At 45.4% G+C, this 24,065-nt stretch overlaps 1 protein-coding gene across 1 annotated transcript; it reads left to right on the top strand.

The window, feature by feature from the left end:
• The first annotated feature begins 474 nt into the window (after positions 1-474).
• On the top strand, positions 475-23,960 carry LOC308192613 (calpain-2 catalytic subunit-like). The gene is made up of 20 exons (XM_080586391.1): positions 475-1,012; positions 1,107-1,176; positions 7,169-7,287; positions 7,637-7,770; positions 8,007-8,175; positions 9,956-10,039; positions 11,646-11,731; positions 12,070-12,144; positions 12,328-12,488; positions 12,978-13,156; positions 15,463-15,674; positions 16,290-16,326; positions 17,121-17,186; positions 17,442-17,499; positions 18,196-18,260; positions 19,418-19,486; positions 20,163-20,241; positions 20,780-20,896; positions 21,425-21,483; positions 23,227-23,960. The coding sequence occupies exons 1-20, from the start codon at positions 776-778 to the stop codon at positions 23,248-23,250; spliced, it is 2,100 nt and encodes a 699-aa protein (XP_080442517.1). The 5' UTR covers positions 475-775; the 3' UTR covers positions 23,251-23,960.
• The last annotated feature ends 105 nt before the right edge of the window (positions 23,961-24,065 follow it).

The following is a 24,065-nucleotide window of genomic DNA, read 5'->3' on the forward strand; positions in this document are numbered from 1 at the left end:
CTTGCTTATGAAATAACTAGCAGTGCTTCGATCAAGTTACTGAAGTCCAAAGCCACCAAGCAAGTGGACAGAAAGTGGCATCAAGGAAGCCTGTCTCATCAATGAAGAAAAACAACCGATTTGCAGTTTTCAAGGAACAACTCCCACCACATCTCAGCACATGGTACAGCCAGGTATTTTATGATTCTTTACACATTTTTCAATCAACAGGATTAATTTTAATCCACTAGAATGGCTCTGAACTGTTCTTTAGTGCATACAGGTCTCAGGACGTGCTACACCACATGCCGTGCCTGTCCTTCGGAGGCAGACAGCCGCCGGGTGCAGGTGGTGGGTGCAGCTACCAAGTGCTATTAGCCTCGCCACCACTGCCTGGGGAGTGCTCTCCGGCTCTTGAGACGTGAGTCAGACCTGAAATATGAAACAAACAGTTTGAACTCTCCCTCGGAGGAATGCAGTGTTATGCTGGTGCCAGCAGCAGCATTTACAGGCAGCAGCGCGCCCCTGAGCTGAAGCCCCCCTCGCAGAGCCCCAGCTGCGCGTGGTTCAGGCTGCACGAAGGGCTGTGGGCGGACGAGCACTGGCAGCGACAGGAAAACCTGCTGCGCTTACTGCCAGCACGGCAGACTGTAACTGATTGATGCTGCGTGCGATATTAGCGATTATCATTTACGTATCGCCAGAGCTTGGTTTGATTTCCACGCGCCCCCCCCCCCCCCTCCCGTGACGCGAGGTGACGGCCTGGGCCCGGCCCGGGGCGGGGCAGGCCGGGGCGATGGCGGGCATGGCGGAGGCGCTGGCGAAGGAGCGGGCGGCGGCGCTGGGCGCGGGGCGACACGGCCACGCCGTCCCCTACCTGGGCCAGCGCTTCGGGGAGCTGCGGCAGGAGTGCCTGCAGGCGGGGCGCCTCTTCCACGACCCCTCCTTCCCCGCCGGCCCCGCCGCGCTCGGGTACAACGAGCTGGGGCCCAGCTCCTACAAGACGCGGGGCGTCGAGTGGCGCAGACCCACGGTAGGTGCCGGCCCCGGGTGGGTGCCTCCCGGTGGCCCCCCCCCCCCCCCCGGTGCCGCGGGTGCAGTGATGCCGGGCTTGCTGTCGTCCCCAGGAGCTGTGTGCCAGCCCGCAGTTCATAGCCGGCGGAGCCACGCGTACGGACATCTGCCAAGGGGCACTAGGTAAGGTGGGGAGGGGACGCAGAAATCCGAGTTTTCCACCCGAGTGCTGCCTACGTCTTCCTGCACCCTACCGGATTTCTTCACGTCGGATTCGAGCAGGAGTGCTGCAGAGCGGTTTTCCGGTGCTTCTCTGATTGCTGCCGGCCCTTGGCTGGTGCTCCGCAGCTCAGCGTCTCGTTCTTGCTGTTGAAGCGGCATTTCTGCTGGCAGCGCGCTGCTGAGGAGAGCAGCTGTGCCTGTAGCGTGGCGCTTCTTTGCCCAGCGAGAGAGCGTGCTGCGGGGCAGGCAGCAGCCCTGCAAACCCGGCAAGTCGCAGAATGCGGACAAGAAATCACAAGAAGGGATTCCCTGCTGCTTGCCAGCTCTCAGGGACAACAAAACTGGGCTGTTTGGGGGGAAACGGGCGTGCATGCCCAGCCCCACCTGCAAGCTCTCTGCTTCTGCCGTGCATGCTACTGAGTTTGTGCGGCAGCGTTTTATTTATATGAAAGCAGCATTTATTACAGGGAGAGCTTTCAGGATTCTGGATTCGACTGATAGTGCAGTTGAGGAAAGCTCTTGGTCTCAGTGTGAGGAAACGTGAGTAATATGTTCCGTTCATTGTGCTTTCTCAGTGCGAGTGGCAAAAGAATGAAGTTGGCGGGTCTGTCTGTTTGCTTGTCATCAGCATAAAGTTAGGGATGTTGTGGCTAGTTAGTTTTGTGTCCTAGTCCTAGTTCTTGCTGCAGCTATTTGTGTTTTATTGTACAAAACTAGGATAGGGAAGCTTATTTCTAACGTTTCATGCTCGTGTTTTCTTTCAGAAGTTATTCGGGTTGGTACTTTAACAGTAAGATCCAATTTGTATAAAAAGCACTGAGACTTAACGAAACCCTTACGTTGTCAATTCAATTCTCCTCATACCCCAGTATCACCAGTTGCATGGATGAGGCTCCGTTGTGTGTCTCAGGTCCTTAGCGTGTCACTGGCATTCCTATGTCAGAAAAGCAAGCTATGAGCTTTCTGTCAGCCTCCTTCATGTGTTCTTTTTCTGCTTGGTAACACGATGACTGCTTTGGCATAATGCATGTTCAGGTGCATAACACACATGCCAGATACCTGTCCTCTATTTTTGTTGTGAAACTTCACAGCTAAGTTACTGTTCAACTTGAAATTGTAGTCTATTGTCATTCCATTTCAACAGCTAGCATTTTGCAGAGATGAGCATTTCCAAAGGCACTTAGTTGCTTTCTGCCTTCTGCAGGCTTCCAGCTTTTCTATTCCAATGCTGTCAAGCGGCAGTACTGTGGGGGGGGGGGGGGAAGTAACTTAGTTTTCAAATTGTGGAGTTGCTGTTGCTAATGCTGAGCCTTGCTGTAAGTTGAAGAAAGCATTTGTTGCCATAGTTTGCCAGTCAGATGTTTTCATGAGGTTGTATTGTACCACCGAAGAACATGAACTGAGTCACAGCTTGTATTCCTTTACCTCCTGAAATAATATTTGAATAGGAGGGTATTAGTGTTCGTGTGCGTTTTCCTGTTTTCAACGTGACTAACTATTGCTGTGACTCACCTCACTATCTTCATATGAATCTAGGCAGAGGAGTTGTCTTCTGTGTCAGCTGTTGATTAAAAATCAGATGCTATTGATCTTTCCTCTGCATAGCCATCGAGTTACTAAGACCTTGTGCCGAATCTGTGCTTTTTCACGCAGTGAGACTAACAACTGTCCCATGCAAATGCATTTTTTTTGCCACTGCTTCACTCGACAATCACATTTATACTGAGACATTTGCTAGAACTTCGTGTGTTGACACTGATGTCCCATCATGTTTTGGGATATTCCGGAGGACATTGTACTGGAAGACTTCAGGTGCTCTTAGAAACCCATACTTGGTGTTATTATGCTTCTTTTTTCATAGAAAACTTTTGTAGTCTATTTATCACCCGGAAGGCTTGACCACAAAGCAACGGACCTGTGCTCACAGGGAGTTCTACAGCTGTTGCTAAGCCATTCGGAGCATCTGAGAGTATTGAAGGGTCAGATCAGGTGTCCAAAGCACATGTGCCCATCCCTGCTGTGACAGGCTTCTTGGCACAGGCCATGTAACCAAACAGTTTTATCAGTGAGCGGAGGTCATAAATTTTTTTTTTTACCCAAGAGCCTTTGGTCTATGGGCCAGATGCAGCCGACAGATTTGTTTCATTGGTTTTGATGGGTGCTGGATGATGCTCTGACTCAGAAAAGGCATCCTGGATTGCTAACGCAGAGCAATAAGCTCATTACTTTCACTAGACACTGAAGTTCTTCCCCTTCAGCTTTGGGTTATCCTTTATTCCGTTCTTGAATGTTGATTTTTATAAGAAGCTCTTTAAGACAGTTTTGGAATCAGTTTTGCAGTATCAGGTCTGAAGTCAATTATGGTATTTGGCCAAGAACGGCTGCAAATGGGATTGGTGACTCATTACAGCAGAGGGAAGAAACCAAAGTCACTGCAGGGAGGAAGCTTATTCACCCTTAACCCTGTTCTTTGGAGGGGATGTCACCATGGTATCACAACACTGGGGCGTACAGAGCACAGTATCTCTTAGTTGCTGTTAGACACAGATGGCTCCTCCTTCAATACAAACATGTGGAAAAGATAGTACATTCAGTAGGATGAATTTAGAAAATTATATGCATGTTTTTCCAACACTGGGAACCACTGTACTGCTAGTGTGTTGCCACAGCCTATTGTTTCTAACCAGACAGCTTCCTAGAGTCCCAGGGCGTTAATATAAATACATTCAGCCATTGATGTAGTTGCTAAGCTATAGTATGAGTGTTTTAAAATATTTTTTTTGAGGTTGGATGAATGTACGTTTTTCCTTTGACCCCTTGCATGGGGTCCATGGCACCCCTTTGACTCTTTCGTGGGCTACCCTCCCATTGCTCCCTCCAGATGCTTCACTGGGAAGCTTTGCCTCTCGTAGCTCTCCAGAATCGCCTGTTTCAAACCAAACACTTTGTGGCTATGTATGCTTGCTTTGCCATAGCATTTTTTTGTTAACATTGTTTATAGCTGGAGATTAGGTAAATAAATAGGTGAATGTATAGAAATAAGAAATAAAATATTGACAGCAGCACACAGGAAGCAAGCAAGAAAAAAAATCCTACTTCTCATTAATATAAATAAACTCACAACGTGATAATATTCCCTTTTTCATAACTTTGTTCTGCCTGCTTTACTGTGCATTTACACACATTCTCTGTGATTAGCCTAGCCTGGCTGACAGCCCTTTCGAGTACTCCATATGCAGGACCTGTCTGTTAGTTGCCTCTTGGACTTCACTTCTCTAAGGAAAGCCACTGTCAAGAGCCATACAGAAGTACCAGCTCTCATTGCTAGGACTACTTGGTAAAGACCCTACTCAGGCTTGTTTACTGCAGGCTAAAACTCTGTGTACCCTCACAAAATCTGTCCTCATTCAGGCTTTGAGTTATCGGGTCTGCTTTTAGTGATGTCTGTTCAGAAAGGCAGAGCTTATGTCCTGACTGCTGAGCACTTTTACATGTGGAAACCGGGGGGTGGTGAGTCTTCTTATACATACTCTATCTGCCTTTTAGAAGGCAGAAGCTACTTCCCAGAGTTGTCCAGGATAAGATCTGTGGTTGTCTGACTCCAGATCCCTGTTACCAACCAGTATAAAGCTCAACAGAGAGGCTTTACAACAAAGTGCCGTTTTCTTCTCTTCTGTCTGTCTTGATGGGACAGCTGGAAAGTAAAGAAAATTCTTCCTAAATTGTGCTTAAGGGCTTAGAAGTCCTCCTTGATTTTTCTGAGATTAGTAACACCAATGTCAGATGCTCTGGAAGCCTCTTGTAGGGGCCAGGTTTGCCTGGCTGAGCAAAGCTCTGCAGTATGTGAAACTCAGGTTTATGCTACAGGTTGAGCAACTGGGAGGAAAGACACCCCCAGCAGGAGGAGCAGCAGCAACTTTGTTCTGCTGTGTAGATACACTCTGGACGCTGCTTATAAAGTTTAGGACTGTCAGCTCAGATAAAGACATGTCTAGCTCCTATATACAGTCCTGCTGATAAACTTTAATCCAGGGACTTGTAGCTCTGAGACTGGTAGGTTATTTGGCAGCAGTGCTGAGGTGAGACCAGTTAATCTATCAATTTGTGTTTGTTTTTTTTTTTGATGTGTTTCACAAATGTTCCTAGTGTCCAGGGTGCTTTGAGATTGCCTGTTTGTTAGAAATTAAATGTTGCACTGAGGCTTGCTGACTTTCCCCAGGTATGAATGTGTGTTCCTGCTTGAGGGGCAGCAGCACAAATGAGAGGATGAAGATCCCAGCTCTCTTTCTTCTTTTAGGATTATGTTAGTCTTAAAAACACCCTAATTTGTAGCTGTTCCTGCAGCGTTTTGCTGTGCTTAGGCTGCTGGTCTGGTGTACGTGTATATATGTACATCCAACCCCTTCTCCCACTGCCCACAGTGTCTCTGGTGTATAACATTTCTACTGTAAGTCCATAATAACCCGCTGTTCTCTTGTGGTAACCTCCTTTAACTCAGTAAGCCAACAGAAGGACTTTTTTGTCTGAGTTAATGAATTGACTTGTTGTGCAGTGAGTGCCAGTGGGATGAAAAAAATGTTAAGGAGGAAGGGGAGGAGACAATAAGGTATTAATTCAGAGGTGGTAAGGTGTTCATTCAGAGGTGGTAAGGAATTAATTCAGTTCAGCCACGCAAGAGCTCCACAGTGCCAGGGTTGTTCTCTGGCAGCAAGTTGTCTCTAGGACTCTGTTTCTGTACAAGTGCTGAAGTTCACAATCTGTTTCGGAGATTTAATAAAACAGGGATCCTTGGTACCGAACAGGTCTCTGGGCATCGTCTCCCAGGTGCTTACTGTGTTGCCAGGTTTGTTTGAAAACACCTTTGTCGAAACAAACGAACAAAACCCAGCAATCCTTCACTTTGTGTGGGCAGGCCGTGCATGGGAGAGCACAGGCTTGGGCTGCAGTTGAAGTCCCGTTCCCTTTTGATCCAAGAGTGTGCTTGCAGAGCCCTGTAACGTCCTCCTCTGTAAGAACTGCCATGAAGGGTCACTACTAAGGCCCTCGTGCAGCTGCAGGAAAGAGGGTCATGCCCATGGCTGAACTGAAAGGTAGCCGCTTTGTTAAAATAACGTTTGTTTCTGAAAATAATTACAGAAAAACAGAGGTAATGTTTATACAGTTGCAGTCTCCTGCTCCGTAAGAGATGGTGTGGAAAAGTACTGTCCAGGCAACCGGGACCCTGGGGTTCTGGCCTGCGGGCTTGGTGTATGTTGGCTCCATCCCAAGAAGGACGAAGAGGTGTGTAAGACTGGCAAACAGTGCCTGCCTTCAGAGCTCTCCTGATTCTCTGGTGGCCAGCGCCAGAGTTGGATGTTGGACTAGACGAAGAGGTCTCTAGCAAGAGCCTCCAGAGGTGTATAAAATCAAAGGAGCTCCTGTTTGGTAGGAGGCTGGCAAGGAGCTCATCCCTAGGGTAGACCTCTAGATGGCAAGTGAATAAGCATTTATGAAGCATGGAGGACGGAAAAGAAAGCAGCCTATGCTTGAGAAAACACTGGTCTTTTGAGGAAAAAACTGTACCTCAGAGTACCTGTGTGTGCCCACAGTCCCTGCCATTTGCCTTTTCACCATGCTGCTTCCTAACCTGCAGGTACTCTATTGAATATTAAATCTTCTTTTGAATAGTCCCAGCATGGGTGCTGATTGCCTGTTTGTTTGTTTGTTTTGGTCTTGATGAAATACCACGTTTGCCTGGAAATGGCATGTATTTGCGTACGTACTGTTTCAGAGGTAAACTGATGGAAGAGATCGTCTCATCACGGCTGCAGCGATTCATCTTCTGAGTGGTGATCAGTCGCCTCAGCAGTCATGGTGATCTTCATGCTAGTTAAAATGATCAATCCCTATGCAGTACGTAAGTTAGAGAATAATTTTGAATAATGAGTTGTCGATTCTGTTTTTTTTCTTACAGGGGACTGCTGGCTCTTGGCAGCTATTGCCTCTCTCACCCTGAATGAGGAAATTCTGGCCCGTGTTGTTCCCAACGACCAAAGCTTCCAGGATGAATATGCAGGAATCTTCCACTTCCAGGTATGAAGAAAATGGGGTCTTGCCTTCCCCCAGGTGCTGCTGGCTAGGAACCTGTGTGGTTGGCCAGGTCTATTTGTGGGGCACCTCTTGCAACATGTTAAGGAATGTTGAAAAGACAGGCTGAAAAACAGAGAAACCCTAGGAGAGCGACAATGGTGGAAGGAAAAAGGCCACTGATCAAAGAGCCATGGGAGCAGAATCTCTCTCTGGGGTCTGTCCTCTATTGCAGATCCAGCTTTTAGGACATGTACAGCATTGGCAAAATTACTGCCAGGAGGCTTGCTTTTCCTCTAGGAAATTGGTGTTGGTGGACATGGGACAGTGACAAGGTGTCTGCGCTCTCTTCCAGTTCTGGCAGTACGGGGAGTGGGTGGATGTTGTGGTGGATGACCGGCTGCCCACCAAGAACGGGGAGCTGCTCTTCGTGCACTCAGCAGAGGGCAGTGAGTTCTGGAGCGCACTGCTGGAGAAGGCCTATGCCAAGTGAGTAAGGGCCAGGGTGGACATCTTCGGGCAAGGGAGGCTGCTGTGCTCTGCTCGAGAACTCCTCGTGCCTCTGTTTCACCATAGCATCTGCCACTGTGCAGATACTACGCATTTGTAGCTGCCACGGTGCTGCTGGAAGCAGAAATGCTGTGACAGTTCGCACAACTGAATGCCTGTCTCCAAGAGAAAAGGAGAATAGAGAACCTGATGTGTGTGCACGTGTTTTCATGCAGGCTGAACGGATCGTATGAGGCTCTCTCTGGTGGCACCACCACTGAAGGCTTTGAGGACTTCACTGGTGGAATTGCAGAATGGTATGAGCTGCAGAAGGCACCACCCAACCTCTTCAAAATCATTCAGAAAGCACTGGAGAAAGGCTCTCTCCTGGGCTGCTCCATCGATGTGAGTTAGTGTGCTTACTGCTGGACGCTTGGCTGCTGTATGAGTGGTTGGCTGGAAGGTGGACCTGTGCTCCATCTGCAGGAGGTGCACAGAGGATGTTTTTCTCCTCTGCCTCTTGAAGACCAGTTCTCTGCTCACCCTTATGCCTGGAGAATTTGACCCATTGTGCATGACACAGGTCAAAGGTTGAACAGAGAATAGGTTGAATCATAGATTTCATTAGTTCATTTGTAAAAGCTCATTGCCTCACTTGTTGTTCTTCCTTGAGACCGAAAGTTACTGCTGTTTCATAGGTTCATGGTGAAGAACCATATGGGTAACTCATTAGGGATCCTGATCGAAGTCTTTGTTCTCAAGAAAGACTGTTGGCAGCAGGTTATCACAGGCTAAGTGGCTTTGGACAGAAAGCTGCTGCTAATGGTTCCTCCAGTTGTGCTCAGATGTAGCAACCTCAGCTCACAGCCTGTTTGTTGCACGGATTGTGCCAAAAGGTTCCAAAAAAACAACCTGGGGTATGTTCTCCAAGCAGGGAGGCTAGGGCTGTTGCCAGCCACTTGAAGGCTTGATCAGAAAGCATGTTGCCAAAATCTGAATCTGCACTATAACAGGAGCTTTGGCTATGCCTACAGCAATTGAGCATCACTTTTAGCGTCAGTGAGATGAATTTGAGTATTGTTATGGTAACCAACATGCTCAAAGGAGATTAGATCTTAGTTATGGCTAAAGGGAAGGTAAACTGTTGACAAGAACTCCATTCATAATGCAAACTCAGGTGTTTCTTCCTGGTTTTTATGTTAAATCCGAGTCATAAGAGAGGAAAACTTCACAGCAGGACAAGCACTTTGTTAATGTCAGCATGTGACTTTACAGGACTTTACAGGCCTGTTTTGCTAGTCTACATTTATACAAGAATCTGACATCTGGATTTTTGCCCCAGAATGGTACAAATCTCTCGCTGGGGGTGGCGGGAAGTAAACATATTCCTTTGTGGGTGATTGCTGACACTTTACATATTGCAAACTGATTATTGGTGACTTTAGTCTTTGAAAAATCCTCTAAAATCTCTTCTTGTCTGTCAGAGAAACAGGGAAACACAAGTTAAGCTCTGTGGATCAATAATAGGGCAGGAATTGGCAGCAGGAATCCTGTCTGCTAGATCCCACCCTCTTTTTTATTTTTTTAAGCATCAAGCTTGTTTAAGCATTAAGCTATGCTTGTTTAAAGATCATACATTTTCTGAAAAGGTAGAAGGAGAATTGCAAACGTTTAATAGAGGTTGAAGTGGCTTTAGAGCAGGATATCAAGCAGTCACTTTCTAGCAAGAAGCGATTTTCTCTGCAGTTTTTATAGGCCAGACTGCACAATTATTGCAATAGTCACAAAAAGGAGAGACAGTGATGTGCCTTCAGGTATGAGTGGCATTCAAAGTGCAGCCTTCTCCCTTGTCACTGTGTGTGGCAGGTCCTAGGATGCTGGGGAAGGGAAGGGGAGCTTCCCACCCCACTGTGGAGCTGAAGGAGGTGTTTTGACCTAGAAGCAAAGCACTGGGGCTTACTGGATCTGGGTGTGATCCCTGGTGACACCTTGGCAGCCTCAGACTGATTATCCCCTGTGTTCCTGCTGGTCCCTTGAAAACACTCTGGATTGCTCTCATTGCTCCTGTGCAGCAGCCAAACCACCCCTGCCACATCCCAGTGAGATGAAAGGTCCTGTAGAGGCTGGAGTTTCACCTCATTGAGTCCCCTGGCACCAGGCATGCTGAGTTTCTTTGCTCTTCCAGATCACCAGTGCGGCCGAAACGGAGGCAGTCACATCCCAGAAGCTGGTGAAGGGACACGCGTACTCTGTCACTGGGGCAGAAGAGGTAGGTGCTCTGCCCTGACAGGGTCAAACGCAGCAAGCCCTCAGCATAGTCCTCCCTGGGCTGTAGCAGCAACAGATTTGCCTTCAAAGACACAAATTCTTCAGTCTAACGCTTTTTGCACAACCAGGTTTTTGAGTCTCTTTCTGAAGAAATACGGAGTTAATCTGTGTGTTTTGGAAAAACACAAACTTGACTTCTTGGAGTCTTTGACCAAAAAAATAATATATGTGTACTATATAAAATAATATATACACGCTCACACACATATATATAATATAATATATATATGTGTATATATTCCCTGCTGATTCCTAGTAAGCAGGGAGGTGGGAAGCTGTCTGCAGAGGGCACACTACCCTCTGGTGGCAATGTGGTCCTCAACGCATCTTTGTAGTGGGCAGCCTTAAATATACAGCAAGGTGTGTGAGACAGGTGCCAAGCAAAAAAAAAAAAAAAAAAGAATCAATTATTTTTGTCCCGTAAATAATAGCGAGCAGTGCCTTTCAGCAGAGCACAGTGTTTGAAAGGCAGGTACCTATCCAAGAGTAGGTGACTGGTGAAGTTAAGGTGAGCAAAACCAGAAGAAAGCAGACAGGTCATGGCTTCCTTCATATGTGTAAAGGACTTTTGGTCACCTCAGTCATTATTTGTGAAGTCGCTGAAACAGTGTGAGATGCGGTTAGTCAGCAGCCACGATGCTGCGTGGGGGTGACCAGTGTTAGCAGGCAGGTTGGTGTGCTTGTACTTGGTCCTCCTCTCACAGCAGCAGCAGTGAAGAGGGAATTTGGCCTTAATTCACAAATGGACGTGACTTATGCAAGCTTTTCCTTTGGAGATATTTGCAGGCTTTGTAAGGAGACTTCATCTTGGACACTGGAGCCCCATCCCTGGACTTCTGTGCTCTGCCTATTCTCTGCTGTTTGCTTTGCTTCAAGCTCTAACAGTGCCCCAGCTCCTGCCTCCAGTTGGTGCTGTGTGTTCCCAAAAATAATGGCTGTTCCTATTGAAACTCCTAAAGCTTTGTTTGGCCCGGGCTCTGTGTGCACAGCGATCAGCAGATAACACGCCAGGGCCTCTTCAAAGAGCAAGAAGGTACTGCTGCATTGCGGGTCGCATGAGTGGTCAGAGGGCTTGTGGCTGGTGGCACCAGGGCCACGCTGAGTACCCCGTCCCTTGTAATTGATCAGTTCAGGTCGGGGGGGAACATTTCAACGTGAGCGGGCAGTTTATAGAAAGACAATGATTATTGAGAAATATCCCCTTGCACGTGCTTTCTGCCAGTCTTGTAGTAGCTTTACTTGACCTCTGCTTGAAATCCTCTAAGAGGTATTTCCTTAGCAGCACAAAATGGATATTTTGGTTGACTTGAGCTTTGATTTGTGCATGCCATAAACCTTCTCTGGACATGCTTGGGTGCTCATTCAAAATCAGTTTGACTCAGGACTTAGGTCTGTGGACTAGCTGAGTGTGTGCTTGTGTATATACGTTGTCATGTGTATCACTGAAATATTTACTCTGCCATGTCCTTTAACTCCTGTTAGAAAGATGGAGGGGAGCACAGTGCTGAGTCCCTGGGTAACTCTACATACATTTCTGATCCCCTCAGGTGAACTTCAGAGGAAGTGTCCAAAGGCTGATCAGAATCCGAAATCCCTGGGGGGAAGTGGAGTGGACTGGGAAATGGAATGACAAGTGAGTCAGAGGTTTGCGTGTTGCCTATCAGTGTTGGCTGCAGGGATATGAATCTATTCCTGCTGGTTGTGATGATCACTTTGAGCTATTTAAAAGAAGCATCCCACCACTGTGTCTCCCACCAGTCCAGCACCCTCTGTGCAAACGCCTGCTTTTGTGCTAGCTGCAGTGATTTGGTTGGTGGTTCCTGCAAGCGTTTGTGTAGTTTCTGCTTCTTTAACAGCCCAGATTCAGTGGTGAACTTCTGAAAACTTGAGGATATGTAATTGTTGTGCCAGATCAGCTACGTTAGGATTTATCCTTTACTAATCTATAGCTAATGTGGGTTTGTCTTTCAGCTGCCCAAACTGGAGTGGCGTTGACCCGGAGGTGCGGGAGCGGCTGACAAGGAGACACGAAGATGGGGAGTTTTGGTAAGTAAGCCTTTTTCCCCACACGTAGTACCTTCTCCCACCACACTCTCCAAAATGAGTGAGCAAATTCATCCAAAATCTTAGTGCTAAATTGCAGCAGGAGAGGGGGAAGATGGAGAAGGTGGCTGGCTGGAAAAACTGTCCATGCTAAGGAGATGCTCTCTGTGGCATTGCCTCCCACAGGATGGCGTTCAACGACTTCTTGAGGCATTACTCCCGCCTGGAGATCTGCAATTTGACTCCAGATACCCTGGCAAGTGACAGGTACAAGAAGTGGAGCCTGCTGAAGCTGGATGGGAACTGGAGGCGAGGAGCTACTGCAGGGGGCTGCAGGAATTACCCGAGTAAGAATGTGGTGTCACTGCTCTCCTGGAGAAATGCTTGCTCACCTGCTTGTTCTTGCTCTGGGAGCTTCAGTCTCCAGGTGGTTGTTCTCCCAGTGCAAAGGGCTGGGTTAAAGCCATGGTCCTGGTGAAGCAGTGAGAGACCTTTCTGGATCTGACCTGGTGCTGACTTTGTGGCATGGTCAGCCCTGCATGCCTGACATATCCCTCCCGGCCTGTTGCTGCAAATTCCTGTCCTTCGTGTTCACTGGTTTGGGGCGTAGTGTGGATGTGGCTGTGAGGTAGTGGGGACTGATGTCCAAAAAGTGTAAGTTCGTGGAAGACATAGCTCCCTGATAAGGGTCTTGCTGTGGTTGCAAGGCTTGGGAGGAGAGTGTTTGTCAGAGCTTGATTTGGAAGCCAGAGCTGCATCTGTCCTAGCTGACATCTTTGAAGGCAGCCGTGCTGATAAACAAGGCTCTGAGCAGTTTGCATAAATCCACTTCCCAGACACTTTCTGGACGAATCCACAGTATTTAATCAAGCTGGAGGAAGAAGATGAGGATCCTGATGATCCTGAGAGGGGCTGCACTTTCCTCATTGGCCTGATTCAGAAGCATCGGAGGAAGCAGAGGAAGATGGGAGAGGACATGCACACTATCGGCTTTGCAATTTATGAGGCAAGTAAGGTACACGGGGAGGAAAAGGAAAAAAAAACTGGGCTTTTCACCCAAACGCAGCAGGGCTGAGTCAGACACCAGCAGACGCGAGGAAAATTCCACTTAGATGTTTAGAAAATTAACCTCCACCAAAATACTGGTCAAGCACAGGGACAGGAACCCAGAGAGCGTGGAATTTGTGTTCTTGGAGATATTCAAATCTAGCCTGGCCAAGGTCCAGCCCCATCCAACGTCAGTATTGGCCTTGATTTGAGTAGGGGTTTGAACCAGATGACACAGAGACCACCTCCCACCTATTATTCTGTGCTTCTACATGGAGGAGCAGAAGAATTATTTTTAAAATAAAATTAAAAAAAAACACCTGTAAAGTACAGAAATACAGTTTGAGCTTCATTTGTCAGGCTGTGGTAAAGAGAGGCTGAAGAAGAGCAGTTGTAATAGGGATGTGACGCTCGCTGGGACACCTACACAGGTTGGGAAGTGTGTACCCAACAGCAGAACCAGCTAAAACACCTGCAGAACTGTTTCTGCTGAATAAAGGTTCAGGGGTGTGTCTGTGGTAGCTCCTTAACCAGGACATTTTGTTCAGAAGTACAAAGCAGCACTTACCTGCCACTGGAAGTAGGAATAATGGTCTTGCCTGCGGGTTTGCTCTGTAGCTGTAGGTGATATATGTAATTGCTTGCTTTCTCAGTATCCCAGCTTAGGGAAAGGTTTTCCAAAGTATCTGGTACCCAGAGGCAAATAAGGTTTAATGCAGAAATAGGTTCCCTGATCCTGTAAGGAAGCAGAAAACTGCAAGGAAACACGGGCTCAGTACTCACCTTCACTCTCAAGCTCTTTTTTTTTTTTTCTTGTTTGGATGTAGCTGGTAACCAGCAATGAAAAGCAGTAGCCCTGGAGCTGCTGTTCAATGCACAAATAACACCATTCCTTTCTCCTTGCAGGTGCCCCCAGAGGTACGTAGTGTGCATTGGCGTTCAAGGTGTGGAGTTGGGGCTGAATGACTTGTGGGAAGAAAGAGTTAAGAGGATCCTCCTTCACTGAAGGACCATATTGGCTATGCAGAGCCTAAAATTAGTGGCCTTTTATTCTGGTGGTGGGCTTGAGCCCATGTTGCATTTTCAAAATGTCCTGGGTTGAGGTAAGAGCTCTCTGTACGGCAGAAACTCACAAAAGCTGCTCTTTTGTGGGTTTTCTCACAATCCAGACCCACACTTGTTCCTGGTTTCAACAGAGTTCACGCCTGACACAAAATTAATGTTCCACAGAGGTGTTTATTCTCATTTCCCTAAGCACTGTCTTTCTTTTCTTCTCTCAGGTTGTACCTTCAGGTGGTTAATAGCATGCCCCAGAGATCAGAGAGGGGTGGTATAGCTGTGCAATACGAGGCAGGGCTGTAGACACCTCTGGGTCATTGCTCCTCAAAAGAATGAATGAGGTTGAGCAAAATGGCAGGGTGACCTCAGGACATGGCTTGCTGCACCTGCGTGGGTGCACACAAATCCCTCTTGAGGCACAGGAACAGCATGTGGCATAAGTGGCTGTTATGTAAAACATGGTTTCACCAGAAAGGAAATGCTGTGCTTTTGGAATGCTTTACCAATATTCTGTCAGCCCCTCAACTCTTAACATAGTGGTTCAAAAACCCGATTTGCATTTAAAAAAAAAAAAAAAAAGACTTGAACTACACTACAGTCCCTTAACTCTCCTCTCCCAACATCACCACAAACAGGTCTGAGGGGTTTTGCATTCTTAAAAATCTGGGCAGAGGGGAAGGGGAGGTTTCTGAGCAGTGCGCATTGCTAGTGTTTACTTCTAGATCTGAGACAGCCAGACATTAAAACCCTGCGTATTCTGCATGTCACACTCCAAATACACTTTTATAATATGCAACATTTATTTTATTCTCCGAGCCCTGCATAACTGGGCTCTCTGCCAGAAGGCAGCCTGACTTTGCAGGTGGAGCAGAGCTGCAGTACCCTGGTGGCACCAGCTCTGGGGCTCGCAGAGACATCAGCCATAAGACATCCAGCCTTCAAGATGTGCTATGGAAGAGTTTGCCAAATGTCTTCACAATCTGCAAAATAAAAGCATGGCCTGAATATCTTAGTGAGATGATCAGTGAGATAGTTTGCACCCACAGCTCAGGAGTGTTGTGGTGTGAGACACCTGCTCTCTTCCTCTTTTCTCTTTCATTTTGGAGGAATGGACATCTTTCTTTTCAGACCTAGCTGTCATCTCTATTTTATTTGTCATTTATAAATGCAAATACATGCAAACAGTGTGTTTTCTGTTTCTTTGCTTTTCATAAGTTTTCTGGCCAGACAAATATTCATCTGAGCAAAAACTTTTTCCTGACAAACAAAGCAAGAGAAAAATCCAATACCTTTATCAACCTCCGAGAAGTGCTGAACCGGTTCAAGCTCCCTGCAGGAGAATATATTGTTGTGCCATCTACCTTCGAACCCAACAAAAATGGAGACTTCTGCCTCCGAGTCTTCTCTGAAAAAAATGCGAACTCAAAGTACGTAGCTTTTTACTTCGGATTATTTACTAGGAATGGGATGAATTGTTATTTTTTTATGGTAATTCTTGTCTGGGCAGATGCGTTTAGTCATTGGACTGTAGCCAGCTGGGTCCCAGAGCACAGGTTACAAACAAAAAAGCCCCAGGGAGAGGGAGCAACACATGTGCTTTCTGTTGTTCGTGAGCACACTGACCACAAGAAACAGCTTGCACCTTTGAAATCATGCTGGAAAAAAATTCAAATGAATTGCTCAGTCAGATGCTATCTTTGATAACGCTAAACTGGGTTTCAGTAGGGCTGGTTGAAAGCACACCTTTAGCTGAAGATGTGTCTTATCCTATAGAGCATGTGGGCTGAGGCCCTGGGAAGGGGTATGGGGTCTTCCATAGCAACTTCCCAGCAAGCACTAATCTTTCTACTATTCTATAATCTATCCTTGCATATTTTCCATAGCAGTGAAAAAAATGGGATGCCAGCTGTGTGTCTGTGGTTCATCACTCCAGCTTTGGACATGCATTGTTACTACCATAATTAAAAGAGTTTAAATATTGAAGCAAAGGTATCAGAAAAGTGACTTTTTTGTTTTTAATATCAGTTTCTTTATCTTTCTAGGGTTATAGATGATGAAATTGAGGCCAATTTTGAAGAGGTATATCTTAAATATTTTAAATTGAGATACCTTCGCCATAAATAAATGGGTTTGGACTGTCTTGTTCCCTGCATGGCCCAGTCAGGTGACATTTTTTTGCAGGCATTTTCAAGAACTGTTATCCCACTTTGGAAACAAATCTTTGGATATGCGTAGTTCAATGTCCAAAAAAGAGAGACATAAGCAATAATGGAAACAAATGTTGTCCCTTTTCTGTGATGGTGAACTTGGACCTTCCAGGTGCCCAGGATCAGGTGCTGTCTGCAAACGTAACTGAAGCCATGGGAAATTCCCTTTGCTCTCAGGAACCTGGAAGCACAGGCCTTTAGCCATAGGTGTGCTTTTGCATGGGATTTTGTTTCCATGAATAAGAATTGGATCACTGTTTTTTCAGTCTTGCCAGGGCTGAGAATGTCTTGCCTAGTAATGTGTCTCTGTATGTCTACAGGATTTCTTTTTTAATGAGAGCTTAAATTTTGCAATCTTTTCTTAAAACGAGGACAGCTAGTCCAACAGTAGTAGCAGCAACAGTAAAGTTCTGTTGTTGGTTGTAATTTTAATTTTTTTTTAGTGAAAGCCACTGCAAAAGTTCTTAGTTCCTGCAGTGTTTGCAACACCAGCATTCTGAAGAACCCCTAAAAAAAAAAAAATGATTAAAATCAAAGTAAAAGCACTCCATACCTTCAACTTTGCCATTTAAATTGTGTTTTATTGGGGGCAAGGAAATGTGTCAAGTCCTTCTCAGGCAGAAAAGTTCCTCCTTTCCATATTCTGCGTTTGTCTCTCTCTTCTAGACTGAGATCAGTGAAGATGACATTGAACCTAGCTTCAAAAAGCTTTTTGGACAGCTAGCAGGAAGTGTGAGTATTTTGTTATGTCTTAACTGGGGGCACAGCTGAGTGGGTAAGATGAACAGCTCTCAGCCACTTCAGGGCCAGTGGGGTCCAAACTGTCCAATGCACGTGGTGCAGGTGGGTTTCGTGGGAGGTAAAGGTAGACCCACATTACTGACAGAAACTCCAAGAGATGCTAATCTCAACCACCAAACCCAAAGATGTAGGATGCTTATGACATGGTGTCCACAGCTCCTAGTGAAGGCTTCTTCTTTTCCACAGGATGCCGAGATCTCTGCCTTCGAGCTGCGCAGTATCTTGAATAAAATCATGGCTAAACGTAAGTACCTTGCTCCAACAGTGACTTCAGCTGGACACCAGTAGGTCCCTGCTGTGGCCGTGAGAGCACCACGTGAGCAGAGATTGTCTATATGGCCAAGGCCACACGTTCCGCTCCTTCAGGGGGTTGCAGAGAAATTTGGACTGTGCCTGAGCTGTTTCACAGGTTGTGCGCTTCAGTGAGGTGTGTTTGGATACCTGGTGCATATGGGTGCCTTTTATCCCAGTGCCTGCTACAGGGAATTGACTGCCAGCAAGAGGGACTGATTAAGTGATGGGACTTGGTAGGTCAAGCTGGATGGTTGGATTTGAGGATCTTGAAGGTCTTTTCCTACCTAGATGATTCTATGATTAGAGCTTGATAGTAATCAAGGGATGCTATTGCTGCTACTTGGTATTGAATCATGCAGGACTCAAATCAGACATGAAACACTGCATGGTAAGTTGGCACTTGGGCTACCGGACAAACCAGCTGGTGCCATCTCTACATCCTTGCAGAATCCTGCTGTGAGAGCACTGTGGGGTGATGGCCACAAGGGCACCTCTTGCTGCTAGTGCCTCAGTGACTGTAGTTAGCATCCCAATTTGTGTAGTTGCAGAGTCCGTCTATGCCTCTGCATAAAGGGCGAAAAAAAAGAGAAGAAAGAAGAAACAATATTAAGAAACAATAATCCTCTTTCTTGTTCTTTCTTTACAGGCCAAGATATTAAATCTGATGGCTTTAGTATCGAGACATGCAAAATAATGGTTGACATGTTAGATGTATCCTTTAAGGCTGTTCCTAGATGCAATTTTTCTGCCTGAAGTAGGTGAGCTGCTGCCTTTGCAGCAGCAGGTCCATACTAATATATCGGTGCCTCCTGAGGCAGCAAAGCTATTTTTGCCCTGGTTCCCCTAAATAAAAATGGTAGCCCTTGTTTTAGCTGCTGACCATGGTAAGCGAATCCTTTTGGGTGGTGGAAAAGTCCATTTCCAGACAGGGCCATCTGCTTTAAAGTCTTCCCAGCTGTTGCGTGTTATGGTTTATCTGGTGACAGAGTTTGTGCTGGGAGAAGGCACTGGCTTTCAGCGTGGTGCGAATAGCCTTGGCTGATAGAGTTTGAACATGCACTTAACTGCTTTTTTATCTGGCTGGGGTTAGTAAGGGCATTACAACATCAAAAGGACCTGGCAAATAGAAAATGAGGCAAACAAATACCAGGAGCCAGAGAGTATGCTGGCTTTTAGGAGCTTCTGCATCTAAGAATAAGTGCGAAAGTGTAGGATGAAAGTCTCAAGCCTAAGAATAGCTGTGTCTGGCTTCTCTGTACAGCGGGAGTTGAACTGTGTACTCAGGGAAAAAAGGGAAAATTACCAAAACGGATTGATGCCCTGCTACAATTTGGTGTAAAATACAGCATTCAGTAGGGACTCTTCAGTGGTTTTAGGGAGAGAATCAATGAGTGCCCAAGTTCTTTTGTTAGCTGTTTGTGCAAGAAATCTCAAAATAGAAGGCTTGATTGTGGTTTTTCCCATTTATAACCCAGACTTACAAGTCATGCACCTACAACTGCAGAGGTTGACCAACTATGCAGAGCAAAATGGCATCATCTCTGCTGCTTTATATGTGTATTGAAGAGATAGAAAATTGCTAGAGGAGGAGCAGGAAGGGCTTTTGAACTGATCATAGTTTAAATTAATCAGTCACCTTATTGGTTTAGAAAGACTAGAAGCCTTGGAGAACAGCTGTGTAGTTACAGGATAAGTTTGTTCAAACAAAGCATACAAACAAAAAATGTACACTTCAGAGAGGACTTGCATCCTTTTCTTAATTGCATTTTTTTTTAAATTAAGTCATGTGTGTCCATGCAAATAAACCCAGCACAGAGAGGGAAAATCCTTTTCCTTCCTTCCAAAGAGATTACCTTGACTCAAACAAGAATGATGGGAGTGGAAAACTGGGACTGAAGGAGTTCCACACACTCTGGACAAAGATTCAGAAATATCAGGTAAGACAGCTTTTTGGGGCGAACATACAATAAAATGTGTAGGTGGTCGTAGATTGCTTTGTCTCGTACAATATATAGGTATTAGAGAGTTTAACTGTGAGTTTCTGTATGCTGCACCTTTGTATATGGTCACTGCAAACTGTGTTTTACTCAATCAAAGCGTCAGTAAATGTCTTTCAGTCTGAGAGAGATGAAGCCTCTCCCCTGCTAGTGATGTTAGTTTCTGAGGATCAGGGCAGAATGGAAAAGGAAACAAGAACAGCAGTTAAATGTATATAGTAAACCCAGAGTTATTTAACTCCCACATCGGTCCTACTAATTGACCAAGTCGATTACCTAGCAAAACCAAAAGTGCAACCAAAAACTCCCCCCAAACAGAGTCCACCAAAACATAAGGCAGTAGGAAATAAAAATTAAGTTTTCTTGGGGTGTTTTGCTTGGCAGCCCGCTGTCTGCTTGAGGCCAGAAGTTGGGTGGCAGTCACAGCTCCCAAGGCAGGGACGCTGTTGGGCAGGTTCAGAACTCACCTCCCACCATGCATCGTGTGTCCTCAGTCCCCAAGGTTTTAGCCCTCAGTGCCCATGGCTATATCAGCTTTGCCTTCAGTCTTCTGACTAAAGCCAAAACACACTCTGAATTGTTGACAACATTTGACTTTGCATTTTGTGTCCTGCAGAAAATTTACAGGGAAATTGATGTGGATAAATCTGGTACCATGAATTCGTATGAGATGAGGAGAGCACTGGAAGCAGCAGGTATTTGTATTCGTAGAATGGATCGGGTTGGAGGGGACCTTAAAGATCGTGTTGCTATGATCCATACAACCATATTGCTATCTCTTTTCAGGGTTTACATCAGTTTCAAGCTGAGTTGACAGATGCTCACTGGTCTCATATCACTTATGAGCTGAAAAATCTTGTGTTCTCAGACCTGAAAGGCCTCCGTTTAGTCTAGATGCTTAGCTAGGGATACTGTGACCTAGGGAGTGGAAGTGGCTAGTCCAAGGGGTGATGCTCACAGAGGTAGAAGAGTCAGTTTGCTACTGCAGATGGGGGAGCACACACCAGAGGAAGAGCATACATGACACGGTCACAGTTCATATTGCTCCAAGTGCAGAACAGGTTGTTGGCAGAGTTTCCAAAATGGAGTAGATACTCTTCAGAATTTGAGAGTTTAACCCAGAGTAGCTCACTGAATTTCTGGCAGTGTATAAATGTGTGTTTGTTTGTTTGTTTTTCCCCCGGTTGTTTTCATTTGTTTGTTTTGTTTCAAATCCTTGTCATTGTATTTTAGGGTTCAAGTTGAACTGCCAGTTGCATCAAATCATCGTGGCTCGTTTTGCTGACGAAGATCTCATCATTGACTTTGATAACTTTGTCCGGTGTTTGATTCGGCTGGAAACCTTGTTCAGTGCGTACAGGTTTAATAACTAAACAGATTTCTGCTGCTTTGCATTTTCAAGTCCAGGCTATTTTATGCAGAAAGTTTTGTACTGGAACCAAGGCAGCTTCAAAGCTGAGATACAAATCCTGCAGCCCATCCCACATGCTACTTCTAGAACCAGGCATCAGTATTTTAGGCCAGGCTGCAGGATCAGGGCCAGTCTTCCATGCACACAACTAAATGCTGATTTAAAAATATAAATATGCTTCTTAATAGCTTTATGTTGACAAATAGTGTTAATATTACAGACTGAACCATGAAAAACATTCAGTCTCCTTTTCTGCCTGTTTGGCAGGTAGTTCACGTACACTGTCTTGCAGTTATAATACTTCTGTCTGAAGTGAGGTGACTTCATAGTGGCCCTTTCTGGCTTGGGTTGTAGACTATTGTCATAAACTTGTAATCTGGGAAAAAATTCCTCACAGGGAAGAGAAAATCTTTCCAGTTATTGTTCCTGTATTCATTCTTGTCTGTCATCTCTCTCTACTACCACAGAAATGTTTAGAAAATTGGATACTGAGAAAACTGGAACAATAGAATTGAACCTCGTGACTGTAAGTTCATTTAGCTCTAAAATGTTCTCTTATTTTTGGGGTGGGTGGTGGGGATTAACAGCAGAGACTGTTCTGCTCTATTCTGACTAGTTACGGTTGGTTATGTGTTCACATGTATGACGGATTTATATAGCTTGTGTATTTATGAGCAGCTTGAAGAAAGATTAGCCTTTTTTAAACCGTACCTACATCACATCGTATTCAGGATGGGTTATTTTAACCAGAAGTCACTCGTGATTTACTGGAAGTAACGTTGGCTGAAACGTATGCACGTCTCTTCTCTGCCTTTTCTGTCAGTAACACAGTAAAAATGTAGGCATGGTAGTGACTCATGGTATTGACCACATAAGCTTTCTTCACCATGTGTGACCTGCAGAGGACTGTGCTAGGAGAAAACTACCCTCCTGCATGTGTTTGACTTGCTTATTACCTGAACCTAACTTATTTCTGGACCTAAAAGAGGAACGTGCCCATCATTCCAAAATTCCTCTGCCTTAACTGAGATATATAATCAAATCATTCAGGCAATATCCTAAAATTACTCCTGTGATAATATTTATTTGGTCAGCTTGGCTGAACAGGGTTCTTCTAGTGCTTAGGCATGAAAAAAAAGTGTGAGGCCCCCTGGAACTGAGGTTGGGCGATATGGGAGGACTACAGAGATTCTGTTTGCCATTGTAGGGAGAAAATTTGTGTGGCCAAAGTTCAAATAGTTGAAGCTGGCCAGTACTATGGGGGTCAATAAAAAGGGTGGGTTTTAAATATGTTAACTGCAAAAGGAGGACCAGAGATAACATTAGTTTGTTACTTGATGAGGATGGTCACCTCACAAGTAGGACACAGACAAAGCAGAGAAGTTTAATGCCTTCTCTGCTTCTGTTGTCTTCAACACCGATGATAGACTCTGGGACCCCTGAGCAAGAGGACTATGACTGTGGTAATGATAAAACTCCCAACCAACCCCAAACTTGGGCAAGATTTTGCTGCTCCAGCTGGATGCATATGAGTTTGTGTCATTGGTCACAGCCAACATGGGTTCGCTAGGGGAAACTCCTATTTAACGAACTTAATTTCCTTTTATGGCAAGATCACCCATCTTGGTTGACCAAGAGAAGCCAGTTGTGATCTTTTTGGATTTCAGCAAAGCTTTTGATACCATTTCTTACAGTCTCCTGGACAAAATGTCTAGCATACAGCTAGATGAACACATACGTAATACAACAGGTGAACAAGTGGCTGATGTGATGGGTTGGGCTCAAAACATTATAGTAAATGTGGTTAACACTGGGCTGGTAGCCTGTCACTAGTGGGTTCTGTGGGACTAGAGAAGAGGAGACCTCATCATGACTGACAGCTTCTTCAGGAGGGCGAGCAGAAGGGCAGGCACTCTTAATGATGACAGCATGAAGCTATGGCAGGGGAGGCTCAGGCTGGGTGTTATGAAAAGGTTCTTCACTGAAAGGGTGGTCGGGCACTGGACCAGGCTCTCCAGGGAACCTGCTGGAGTTCAAGAAGTGTTTGGACAACACTTTCAAGCATATGGTTTGCTTTTTGGGAGGTCCTTTGTGGAGCCAGGAGTTGGACTTGATGAGCTCTGTGGGTCCCATCCAATTCAGGCTGTTCTATGATTCTCTAACTTAAGACTTTCCTCATTATTCTAAAGGTGGAAACATGCATACTTGCTACAGTTTTTTGTTTTTTTTTTAACTCACCTTAACTTCATGTCATTTTCCTCTCTCATAGTGGCTGTGCTTCACTGTCATTTGAGCTACTGCCATCAGCCCAAGATGCTTCAAAAAGATCAGGTGGAGATAATCAAGCAACATACAACACAAAAACAATAATATCCTAAAGTGAATGTGCCTTAACTTACAAATAGGAGTTTTGCATATCATTAGAAAGAAGAAAGAGGGCTAGTGCAACAGCAGAAGAATCTGCAACCTCATTTTATAGGCTTAACAGTCTTTATTTGCTACTATATATCCTCTGTACAGCTTTAATTCAGTATAAATTCTCAGTGTACCTTTTGAAAATATTGCTTTGCTAATATCTTTATATTTAAAATGTTTTACATGAATTCTGGAAGAAAGCTCAGACTAATGGGCTGGTTGAGTAAGTGCTTTTTGCATAGCAGCACCACAAGGTCCCACCTATCTGAAGTTAGAAAACAGATGGTGTTGCATTATCTCAGCACACAGATAGTTGGACAAGGTCTAGGTCCCCTGTGTGTTTTCTGTTAAGATCTAGCATTATTTGGGTTAAATATTCTTTGAAGGCTTTGACTAACAAGTACACACTTTAACAAACGGAAGACAAGTCTTTGTATCCTGACCCTTTATGTCCCTGTAGCAGGAGGCTGTTGGCAACCAGACTCTTGCACGATAAAGCATGTGCTCTCAGGTTTTGAGTTCCTGTATCTTATTTATCTTCCTCTGAAATACAAGAAAGTACTTAAATAAAAAAGATAACAGTGGAAATAAGGTTTGCAAGACTGTTATTCCTTCTGAAAAATAAGCGTTTTCCTTAGAGAGAGGCTTCAGTTATCCAGGACAGTAAGTTTGCTTTTAAGAGGGAAAAACAAC

Source organism: Anser brachyrhynchus, assembly GCF_964034855.1.
Source record: "Anser brachyrhynchus genome assembly, chromosome: 3".
In the NCBI taxonomy this organism is placed as follows: domain Eukaryota; kingdom Metazoa; phylum Chordata; class Aves; order Anseriformes; family Anatidae; genus Anser; species Anser brachyrhynchus.